The sequence below is a fragment of the Stegastes partitus genome, unplaced genomic scaffold, assembly GCF_000690725.1.
Source record: "Stegastes partitus isolate 25-593 unplaced genomic scaffold, Stegastes_partitus-1.0.2 Scaffold1100, whole genome shotgun sequence".
NCBI lineage: Eukaryota > Metazoa > Chordata > Actinopteri > Pomacentridae > Stegastes > Stegastes partitus.
The window spans coordinates 110,623-122,236 of record NW_007578831.1 but is presented as its reverse complement, the minus strand read 5'-3'; the positions used below and the strand labels follow the sequence as shown (position 1 = coordinate 122,236).

Below are 11,614 nucleotides of genomic sequence, written 5' to 3'. Positions count from 1 at the left end.
TCTCTCTCTCTCTCTCTCTCTCTCTCTCTCTCTCTCTCTCTCTCTCTCTACCACTCTGTCTTCCTTATTTTTGCTTCAGCTTAAGTGGTTTCTTATCTTATCTGTGGAATTTTCTCCAAGAGGACATTACTGATTCACATCAAATCCTAAGTCCAAAGAAATGTGATTCCAAAATATAAGCCAGGTTAAGTCCATAAGAATCACTTCTAACTATAAAATACTGTGTATTACATGATATATTGGAGGAGAGTTGTGCAGTTTGTTTAATTTCTCACTGGTCTGTGTGTGAATTGACAAAATTAGAAGTACTGCCATAGAAACAGCAACAACTTCTTGTTAGGACATTGCCTTAATAAGCAGGAATCAGAGTTTTGTTTCCCAGAATACACAGTCTATTATTATTTAAACTAAGATCAACCTAGAATGTACCCCATTTTAAACAAGTACAAAGATAATGCTCGGATTAGACTCAGCAAGCAAGATTTTGGTGTTTATATTCAGATGAACAAATCATTTATTCAAGTTTGAAGCTGATGTTAGATATAATTATGTTACTGTGACTCTTTTAATAAAAAAATGTACATATTTGACACTGCAGAGAAGTAAAAATTTGACAACTAGTTAAAGATAATTGACACAACTAAACAGAGAAGCACGTAATATTCTTACTTTCAGGTGTGCTCTTGTTTTACACTGTTCAGTTTGCATCTCATTCAGCAGTTATGTACTCATATGAAAATCAAGAACAGCAAGACGTCTAGCTTTAAAGTTTGTAATTTCCTTCACCCTACTCGAACAATGTTGGTGTCATAGAGCGCAGGCACTCACTTTATCAACCCTGTATCCCAGAAGTTCTTCAGTCCTCCCTTGAACTTTTGCCAAAGTCTTCATTTTTGCATCCTGTGATTTCCAGGTTCCACTTGAGCTTGTTCTCCTCTCTCTTTTCCTTCACTTTAACGTCCTATTCTTTTCTCCCCCCATTTAAGCAAACAATCTTAATGTTTTGCTTCTTATTTTATCAAAGTCAAAAAAAAAGGAGTTAAAGTGGCACCAGACAGACATCTGCACCGTCCTGCCTGACGTCCGATGAAAAGACAAAAGCAGGGAATCTATGCTATGCACCAGGTCTTTTTCTCCTCTGGGCAGATGAGGACAGCTGGTCAATTGCAGTGGGATCCCTCCTCAGGCCCTTCAGGATAAGAGGGGTCAATCCATCCAGACAGGTCCAGCCACGTCTTACAGATCCCTTAGGCTAAATTCAGTCTGTGACCATTCCTACAGCAGCAGTTAACTCAAAATAACTCCTGAAAAACTTTACATGCTCTCATGTTTTGCTTAAGTTGTATCACCTATATGCTTTTAATTTTAATCCTTATTTTATATCCTCATTGTGGCGCTCAAATTACAACTTTTACACCAGTTTCTTCTCTCAAATAAGTTCTGCGATGCAAACAACTACCTCTGGAGGCCTCACAGTGACATTTCAGATTTAAATCATGTCAATGCAGTTTATATGATAGAAGCGGTCCTCAATTTGACTTTGTAATGACCAAATTATAAAGATCGAAATCTGACAACAGAGCGTGTGAACAGTGTGAGAGATCCCCATCCTGTGGTGAATCTGAGAAATACCACCAGCCGCAACAGCTTCTCTGTGAAATGAGTTTTGTTGCTGTTTCACCTCCTTGGAATCTGTCCCATCTGTTCAGAGCACATTGGTCACATCTGATGGGATTTAGTCGTCTACAAGTCAGTCTCTAGAATTAATTAGATTCCTCCGACTGAAGCAGCTTTAAAGTTGACATTTTAGACATTTACAATTGGATTAATGACTTATTTGTGGTTGGAAGACAAGATACTGTGCGTGTCTCTTGTGTATTATTCACAGACTTCTGCATAAAAGCTTATTTCATCATATTTGGTGGTTGTTGAACTGCGATTGTTTGTCTTTCACTGCGCTTTTGCTTCCACGTTTTTTACATGTGATTGTGTCATTGTATTGGAGGTCAGACAAGGCAAAAACAAGAAGTGGCACATTGCAAGGAACTTTAAGAAACTCTCTTTAGTTTAGCCAGTGAAAAATAGGTGTAAGTTGCCTGGAGTTTACCACTGGTCCTCTGTAGAAAGATGAAAATGACCAGAGCGGTAGGTAATCCTCTCCATAAAGCTGTTGCAAATGGGATGAGCTAAGCATAGTAGATGAACCCACAGTGTCTATGTGAAGACTCGGCGAAGACTCCTCCTCTCAGTTTTATGTCATCACGACAATATGTGGGATGGAAATGGGTAAAGTACCTCTATTTACAGGCCCGGGAGGAACTTCTCAGCTGCTCTGAAAACACAGTGGGAGTGCTCGAGGAAGTCAGAAGTCATTAAGAAGAAGTTGTAGAGGAGTCATATATGGATATAGCTACGCTTACAGCGGACTGATTAACCTTTATGGTAAGTGTGTGGCATATGTATATGTTGATGTGCTTTGGTTACCAGTTAGTTTGCTGGTAGTGATAGTAGATTATATTATAATGGAGGTTGGTGGATGTTGCAGTTGTGCCTCAGAGTTTTAATTTCTTTACTTTGGATTCACTTAAAAGATTTGAAATGTCTGCACTCAAAGAAGATTTTTAATTTTAAATTTTTTTTGTACAACACAGTAAAAGGTCATGATTGTGCCACGAAAATTTCCATCAGCGAGTCTCTTAATAGATGTGAAATATTTCTAAATCACTGTTTTGACTTTAGTGTCAGAACCACTTCTGCTTGAACTTTTGCTTAAAGTGTGTGAGGTGCACACTACACTGCAGGTTTTTAAAAAAGAAAGCAGTAGTCATTAGTTTCAACGGCCAGGAATGTTGGCTTCAAAAAGCAGCAAAAGAGCCAAAACATGAGTTGAGTAGGGCTGCATGTGACTGAGGTTATTCCGAGGTGGGTTGTTCCTCATTTAGCAACGCTGTACGTTCAGCAGGGCATTTAGATGCTGATCCACTTACTCAACAGTAAAGGTACACTGAGCTTATAACACCACACAGATACAGCACTCAGAATCCCCGACTGACAGCCTCATGTCACTCTGTTATCTGTCAACAAGCAAACTTTTGATTTTTCACCGTGGCAGATCTGAATCCTGATATACAGAACATTGTGATTCACCCACAATTCTATGCCTACGGTGAGGAGACGGTTTTAGCTCAGCATTATGTGTAATTATTTTCTTTCCAAGGGGGAAAAAAATCCTCTTCTCTGAGTTTCCGTCTCGAGAGTGCACCTGATTGCACCTTTGTTGCTATAGACAACGTCCAGTAGTGGCCTGACCAGTTTCTATTTTTGATATTCTCGTAGATGTAACCAAAAGGATACGTTCCCATTTTACCTGTTTTGTTGGAAGATGGCCACTGCAGTGGAGGACCCCCACCTGGGCTCAGGCCCTGATGAAGACGACGCGTCTCCATCAGGGAACGAGTCCGACTCAGACAGCATCCTCTCCGATGACTCCGTGCTTCCAGACTACACACTGCAGACGACAAACGGCGGTGCAGCGTCGACGCTGTATCAAACTTGTGCCCGGAATGAACCCGTCTCTCTGCAGAAAGTTCTGGAAAGAGGAGTCACAAAGGAGGAGGTGATGGAGCTGGACATCAATGGCTGGGTGAGAGTCTCATTCTGTTGAGAGTCATTCTGCTGTGATCTATTACATGAAAAATCACTGATCTTTATTGTTGACTGTTACCAACAGAATGGCTTGATGGTGGCTTGCTGCAAAGGTTTCTTGGAGATTGTATACGGGCTTCACAACTGTCCCTTTATCGACATAAACCACCAGGATAAAGAAGGCAACACCGCACTGATGATTGCATCTCAAGCAGGTAAGTTTGGCAGACAAGTTCCCTTGAGCTTGCAAAATATGCAGATAAACCAGTCCTTATCAATAATGGAGCTGCACAAGCAACGATGTGGTAGACATACATGACATACATACTAAAAACAGGGAAACTGTAATGCCTTTAAGATTCAACCAGCTCCAAACCAACATCTGCATGGGTTAAATGAACTGGGATTTTCAGAAACACTTTTGATGTGATCTCTGTGTTCTTTGTTTTCACTACAGGTCATATCAGCACAGTCATGTATCTCCTAAACTACTATCCTGGTATAGACACTGAAGTAAAGGATTGTCGAGGTTTTACAGCCCTCATCAAAGCGGCCATGACTGGCCGCAATGACGTTGTGGCGACTCTTGTTATGGCTGGTACGTAAGAGTATGGTACAGCTAGGAAGTTTGTGCAGAATTTACTGATTCATTATTATTTTCTATACATATTGCAGGTAATGATTATCAAATAGAATATGGGACATCCACTTTCCATGATGGTACTTAGTGTATTGAAAAAAATACTTTGGTTTGTCATTAATTTTGATCAGTTTCTTTGAAAATACTGTTGTTTTGTTTTAACCTTGCTGACATCATATCATTTTTAAGCAATCTTTGGAAAAATCAAAGAGAAACAAGTATAGATTTGTCAGTTTCAAACTTTAACTACTCAGTCTCCTCTCAAATATTTTAACGAATAACAAGATGCATGACAGCACATACAAAATGTGTCAGATCTAAGGTGCTATGTGTTTGTATTGCTCCGACCACTATTGGTACATCTGTTCTGTCACGTTTCAAAGCATAGTGAAGCCCCATCAAAGCAGCTTTAAACAGAGTTGTACATACAGGAGCTGCTGTACTCTGATATTATTAGATATTTTTTGACACTCTAACGTTAGCTCATTAACGGGGACTCTTAGTGCCCCTAATGAAGAGTTACAGCACTGGTGGTGAGAATAGCTAACCCCGAGGTTTATCTGTCCATATTTGAAGCCCGCTAACTCTGTTCGTGAGTGAATGTGCCGGTGACGCGAGACCGGTTTAAGAGATCATTCTGAGGCCATTATCACATCTTAACAGACACTCCAATAATCTCTGACAGTCTTGCTGGTTGTAGATTATCTTCTTGTTTTTATTTTTAGACTGCACATTTCCGAAAATCTCTGCTAGTCATAGTTTAATATTGCATATCTCAGTAAACTGTCACATTTGCTCTTGTCAGTGCAACAGGCAAACCATTCAGTGAAGCTGAACTTGATATCACCGGTTGCTATTCTCAGTTTAATAATATAGTGTTTAGACGGAATACAATGCTGATTACTAAATTAAACTTAAGATACTGTTTAAAATGGTTTAGTGTGCAACCCTAATTGCAACCATTTCACCAAAACAGTCAGCAGGCCTCGTTCACAGGAGACACTGTGACATGTCAGAGCAGGAAAACCACAGGTGGAGATAATAACATTAATGTGGACTGAATTCCACAAAGCTGCTTTGGCTTCAGCGTTCTGGCTCTCTGCAAACTGGCTCACTGTTACACCGTCATCACTGAGTGGGACACGTGAGCAGAACAGAGTTAATGTTATTAGACACACCTGAGCTTAAAGAAAAAGCTTATCTGGTGACTGTGCAGTGTGTTGCCAATGTTTTGTTTCGGTCGGTATTTGGCTGTTTTTGTGGCAGATATTTTAACATTCTATATCATACAACATATATGTGTAATTAACCATTAAAATTGGGTTTATTCAATTTAGATTTACTGCTTTTAGGGGTTTAGTTAGAATAGAATAGAATAGAATAGAATAGAATAGAATAGAATAGAATAGAATAGAATAGAATAGATATACTTTTTTTAATCCCAAATTGAAATTCTGTTACAGTAGTAAACAGAAATAGTAAAGTGACCACCACCCCAATACAATAAAAAAAGAAATAAGAAAAATATACCATACTATACTATACTACTACAATGCTATTAATGGCACTTTTCCTGCTAGCCAGGAAAAGGCCAGAGACCTTTTGCTTAAAAAAAAAAAAAAAAAGAGGAACTGAATGCATCATTCCTTTTTGAATTGAAATCAACCCCATCTCTGCTGGGTTTTCTGCTGTTTTTGTCCAGGGGCTGACATACATGCAGTCGACTCCACGAAAGGAAAATGTGCTCGGGACTGGGCCCTCAAAACAGGTCGCTACGAGACTCTGCACCGTCTCCGCCGCCTTAACTTGCGCCCAAAAGCTGAGCAGTTCTGTGAGAGCTATGTCCCTGAATGGCCAGAGCTCCAGGAGAGAGTAGCCAAGGCCACAGCTCAGAAGACACCCACAGAAAAAATCACCCAGCGGCTCAAAAACACCTTTGGATTCAGACTTCCTCGGGACCCCCAGGACAATGGGGTCTTGGACCACATGGTGCGCATCACCACCAGTGTCCACAGTCCTCTGATTTCCACTGGATGCCACCCACTCTGCCCTACGAGCCCTCCAGAGATAGGGAAGAGGCGGCTGGCTGTTCCAGAGCTGGTGAAGAAACACTCACATAAGGACCTAGAAGAAAGCTCAGTGTGCCACAGCAACGGCTCAGTGTCGCACATCATGCCCACAATCCACTCCGCAGAGTCCATTGCTACAACATGCTGTGCCGACACTGATCGACGAGGCAGCATCCTCTCCTTAGCCTCCACCAAGGTTGCTGCGACATTTATTCCCCGCAGCATGGCGAGACGGAACAGTGTGTTCCCCTCCGGCTGTATCCCCAAGATCGACATCAGCAGGCCTTCAGAAGCAACGCCAAAGAAAGAAAAGAAGAAGAAGAAGGACAGGGGCTTCCTGGAACCACCAAAGTGGAAGTACAAGGAGATAAGAGAGGAAAAAAAGAAGAAGGAGAAGAAGGAGGAGAAGGAGAAAGAGAAAAAGCAGAAAAAAAAGGAAAAAGAGAGCAAGAAGGCCAAACAATAAGACTTTTAAAAAAGGGCTACTCAGCAGAGTGGATTGTCCCTTTCAGAACGATATGTTTTATAAAAACATGTTCAAATCAGGGCTTGAAATGTTCAAACCAAATATTTTGGAAATATTCAGCAAATATTGAACCTATAACCTAAATGGAATAACAGAGGACTTAAATTGAGAACTGCAAAGACTTTTTGGGAGAACTTTGAAGCTTGTGATGTCTGAAAGTTGAGACAAATATTGCAAATATTTTAAGCTAGAATACAAAATGTAAGAGTAATTTTCCATTTATATATTCGACATTCATAGAATTAAAAAAATCAAAACATAATGGAGCTTTTTCATGGTTATGATACAATGCATACGACCCAAGTTTACTAATTCAGACTCACAGGTGCTTAACACTTTATGGTGTCTACCTCATTCTTCACATAAAACACAACCAGCCACAAACTAATGTATGTGTAGACCTGCATATCCATTTATAATGCAAGATGTATATAGATACACATATCATGTCATAGCCAATTTGTATTAATATGTAATATTGTTTTATGTATTCAAGTTATTTTTGCAACGAGCTAGACAAAGTCACTGTACAGCCTATGTAGAAAGTAAGTATCAAACTGAGGATCTGTGTAATCCTCTAGTTTTATTTCCATTTTCTGACGTTGCCAATGACATATTCATATATTATATCCTGTTTTTATTTACTCTATGAGTGCATGGGTTTTATTTGCTTTTATTGACAAATAAATATAGGACAGTGAAAGATTATCGACAGATTTGTTGGTGCTTAAAGCCGCACTAGTCAATATATTCATATCAACAATGGATTAAATGCCTGTGTGCAATGTTATTATAGTGGCTCATAGACAGTCTATACTGTTTACGTTTGGTTTTAAAGTGCATCTGCATCAAGTGGACAGCACTAAACACAAGCACCCATCCAGATGCATTGTGGACCAATCACTCAAACCACAACAAAGTGTCCTGATAACAAGGATGTAACAGGAAAATACATCATCGATACAGGATGTGGTGGATGTTATTTTGTGCTCTTTTGCAAGTCACTAATGACTTTGTTCTGCCAATCTCAACAGTTGGAATAGCCTGTAGAAGTTTTAAGTTTTCTCAACTAACCCATCTGAAACAAATTCAGCACTTGTCTGGCATCAGACCTGTGTAATAACTTAGCAACTGGGCCCTTTGGCCTTCTAATGGAGGCGACGTATCAGTAACGAAGTCTGAACACAACTGGTCATGAAGACACCTGGGAGACAAACAGGTGTGAACGGAGGCGTGTCTCGGCTGCTAACTTGGGTTCAGATCAACAAAACACATTTGAAAAGGAGATTACCATGATACTCTGCATCAACTCTGGGTAGCATTTAAAGCTGCAGAAAGCAGAAATCTGGAAAACAAAAGAATTTGAAATTATACAGCTCTGTTCCCACAGCTCACCCCAATCGACAAGCACATGCTTCAAACACCTGCCTCCCGAGTTAAACTCCTGTGTCCAACCCATTGCATCACCACATGCTGCTTCCACTGTGGGCTTTGTTTCTATTTATGTTAAACCATGATCTTGTTTGAAGCCCTGTGATTGGCTAGAATCCCCCACCATGGGCTAGATTTTCTAAAGCCTTAAATGTTGGTGAGTGGAGATACAAGAGTCTGCTTTCCTTTAAGAGTGCTCAAATTGCAACATACTGAAAGTTTAGTGAGGAATTTTTGCCCTATGAAGCAAAAGAATACTGCCTACCCCAGTCTTTAAAAGCTTGATGTTCTGTTCCTCAACGTGGGTGTGTGTGTCTCTTTTTTTTTAATCGTTATGGATAGAAAAAGCCAACTGTGCATGGAACGTTTTTGAGCTTTTCAACCTGTGGCAGATTCTCAACCACTGAGTTACTGCACGGCCCGATCAGGTGAAGCTTTAGAAGACAATGATCAGATAGTGTGACCAGCACACAGGCACTCCTTTGACCGGTGAGTATCAAAGGTCACCAATGTGTAGCTTATTTCAAATGACTCAATGCCACAGATAGCAACAGAAAGATGATGGCTGTAGTCAGACACTTCAATGTCCACAACTTCACCATTTGTCGTGAAAGAAATTGTTGCAGACAGTGTGGTACACCAGATAATCTGCTCCATGCTGCTATGGATGGATGTGACTGACAACAACATCCTGTTCCTCTAAATGTCTACCAACTTCTCCCAGCCCCTCACAAAGAGCAGGTAAACACTTCACAAGCAGCATCGACACCCTCATTAACTCTATGCATCACAGATGTGTCAATCTGACCACACTCTCCATCTGCTCATTATCATTTCCAATACAGTGTAATAAAGTACCTGATCAATAAGCAGTATTGGTAAGAGTAGTAGTACTTGTTAAACTCTTAACCATATTCATTCCTACACTGAGCATGCTATCAACAGAAATAATAAAGGCCATAACACCTGCCTTATTTCCTGATCATGAGACTCCACCTTGGACAGTTAGCCTGGCTGAATACTGGATATTTTTCTTATCAACAAATCTTACAAAATAACCCAAACCAAGAATACGTCAGTCTTCTCTGTCCCAAACCTTTAAGGTTCTGCTGAATATGTAAATCAGGTCATGAATGTATGGTTTCACTCTTTAGAGGGTCATTTTTTTTCTTAAACCGCCAGGCCCCCGTTTTAAAAAAACAAAAACAAAAAACAAACAGGGATGTCCAACAGCTCCTCCAGTCTGTCACTGTGAACCCTGCTTAAGGAATCTGCAGTAAAATATCCCTCTTAGAATCTGACTCTTAGCATGAAGTCCTTTATTGATCCTGTTCTACTGTTACAAAGCTTATCCAATCACATCACAGAGAAGCTCATTTTTAACCACAAATTTTTGTGTTTTATTTAGTAGTTGCTCTCTGCTCCAAGAAAGCATGCTTACTTCTTCATAAAGTTCAGACTCACTAAGATAAAAAAATAAAAAAATAAACATAAGGGAATACAATTATTTTAAATCACATTCAGAACTAGTGCACAAAGTAACTGACATCATTCATCTGATCTTGAGGAACCACATTAAAGAGGATTCTTGGGTTGATAATCTAGTTTTAATACTGATTGTTTGCTTATACGGTACATGTTCCCAAATTTATTGAATTTTTGTGTTCCGTTAGATTGCCAAAGTGAAAATCTGCAACCAGGATGTATTTCAGCTGAGGCTGCACTTAGAGGAGGAACAATAGGAAGAGCAGGAGGCAGCTGCTCAGTCAAAATATGTATTTATAAAGTTCATGTTGGGAAGTGTGCTAACAGGCTGAAGGACTTCATTTGATGAGCACAGTGGACAGTTTTAGAATTAGTCAGAACCTGAAGTTCAAACATCTGCAGCATCTGTATTACTGTATTTATTTTTTTTTGAGATGCAGAAACCTGCAGAAATAACACTGATTATGATTTTTTTTGTTTGTTTGTTTACCTTATTTCTTTAATTGATTTGAGGAAACATTAACGTTTCCATGTAGTATGTGTCTGTGTCTTCTAAGGGTGAGGAAAGAGGGTGAGAGAAATAGAGAGATGGCAGAAAAGCTAGAGGGGGAGTTAGAATAGTAGAAGAGGGGTTATAGAAGATGAAGAGAAGGTGGGTAAAGACGAGGAAAGGTCGAGATAGATGAAAGTCAGCGGGGCTGGGGGAGATGGAGGAAAGGGGTAATAGAGGTGAGGTGGGGAGAAGGAGGGGTGAGGGTTGGAGGGGTAATGGAGGGAGGGTGCCGAAGACGAGAGAAGAAAGGTGTGGAAGATGAAGGTGAAAGAATGGATAAGGCTTTAACTGCACATTGTGCTCACATTTACTTAATACCAGTTTTAGATTAAGCTTTTAATTCTTACATAATTCTGGACAGTTTAATGGAACACAATGCATATTTTATTTTGTGAGTAAAACCTGTGATGTTCAGTGCCACTAACACAAAATTAGTATTTGTGAAATGAGTGGTTTAAAATGTTGCCATTTCTTTGGCTGAAAATAATTATTGCATTTATTTTACAGTTATATTATAGTATGTAACAGTGATTTGTTTAAAAAATGTTTTTGCAAAGAGCTACTCAAGTATGTTGATTAATATACAGTACATATGAAAAATAAAGCAATCTGAGTTCTGTTCTGAATCAGTTTAGTTTTCTTCATTTAAAAAAATAGCCCAAAAAAGCACCTATAAGAGTACTGCTAAAGCACCGGATCAATAAGTTGCATCAGTAGGAGTAGTAGTGCAGGTGAAATCTTCACCCCTACTCACCTACTCATCCTAAATCCTAAATGGCCTAAAGAGATAAATCAATGTTGCTTTAATGCCCAAAGGCTGAAAGATTCAAACTCTCTCCATAAGGCATCTTATTTAGTTAATGTCATGGCAGCAGTATATTCTACATAAAGTTCACTCATTCATTCATTTAATAGAGTATATACTTTTAGTCAAGGCATCTCTTTGTTTGCTCTCCAGACCAATACTTAATCTTTTATCCTTCTTTTGTGTCCAGCTTCCTATTGTTATGTTGTATTTCACAGTTTTGCACTCAAAAACACTTTCAGAGGTAGATTTGTGTCAGTATCAAGAATCAAGTTTACATTATGGAAACTGTGCAGTGGATATGATCACTGATTTTTGTTTCTTTGGGGAAATGGATGTTATTATAATACTGTAAATCCAATCAAGGCAGTGTTTGTGTTTACTTCTTTGTTATAGATAGATAGATACTGACCTCTTCTGTCCTGTCTGTGCTGCTGCTGCCTGCTGGTGGATCATGCCA

The 11,614-nt window shown here is 39.5% G+C and overlaps 2 protein-coding genes across 3 annotated transcripts in view; one reads left to right on the top strand and one right to left on the bottom strand.

Moving 5' to 3' along the window:
• arhgef25b (Rho guanine nucleotide exchange factor (GEF) 25b) overlaps positions 1–1,010 on the bottom strand; it is a 27,184-nt gene extending 26,174 nt beyond the window's left edge. For both annotated transcript variants that reach the window (XM_008296097.1, XM_008296098.1), the window contains exon 1: positions 829–1,010. In XM_008296097.1, the coding sequence (XP_008294319.1) occupies positions 829–891 (63 nt within the window). In that variant the 5' untranslated portion in view covers positions 892–1,010. The remainder of the gene's footprint in view (positions 1–828) is intronic.
• Positions 1,011–2,365: 1,355 nt separating this feature from the next.
• Positions 2,366–7,583, top strand: ankrd33ab (ankyrin repeat domain 33Ab). The gene is made up of 5 exons (XM_008296096.1): positions 2,366–2,442; positions 3,337–3,643; positions 3,731–3,860; positions 4,103–4,243; positions 5,988–7,583. Exons 2-5 carry the CDS (start codon positions 3,383–3,385, stop codon positions 6,818–6,820), a joined length of 1,365 nt encoding a protein of 454 aa, XP_008294318.1. The 5' UTR covers positions 2,366–2,442; positions 3,337–3,382; the 3' UTR covers positions 6,821–7,583.
• Positions 7,584–11,614: the final 4,031 nt, after the last annotated feature.

Excerpts from the sequence above, each read along its gene's own strand:
- ankrd33ab (XM_008296096.1), top strand. The coding sequence starts at position 3,383 with ATGGCCACTGCAGTGGAGGACCCCCACCTGGGCTCAGGCCCTGATGAA. Across the intron at positions 3,861-4,102 it reads GATGATTGCATCTCAAGCAG|GTCATATCAGCACAGTCATG; the intron begins GTAAGTTTGGCA and ends TTTTCACTACAG. Across the intron at positions 4,244-5,987 it reads GGCGACTCTTGTTATGGCTG|GGGCTGACATACATGCAGTC; the intron begins GTACGTAAGAGT and ends GTTTTTGTCCAG.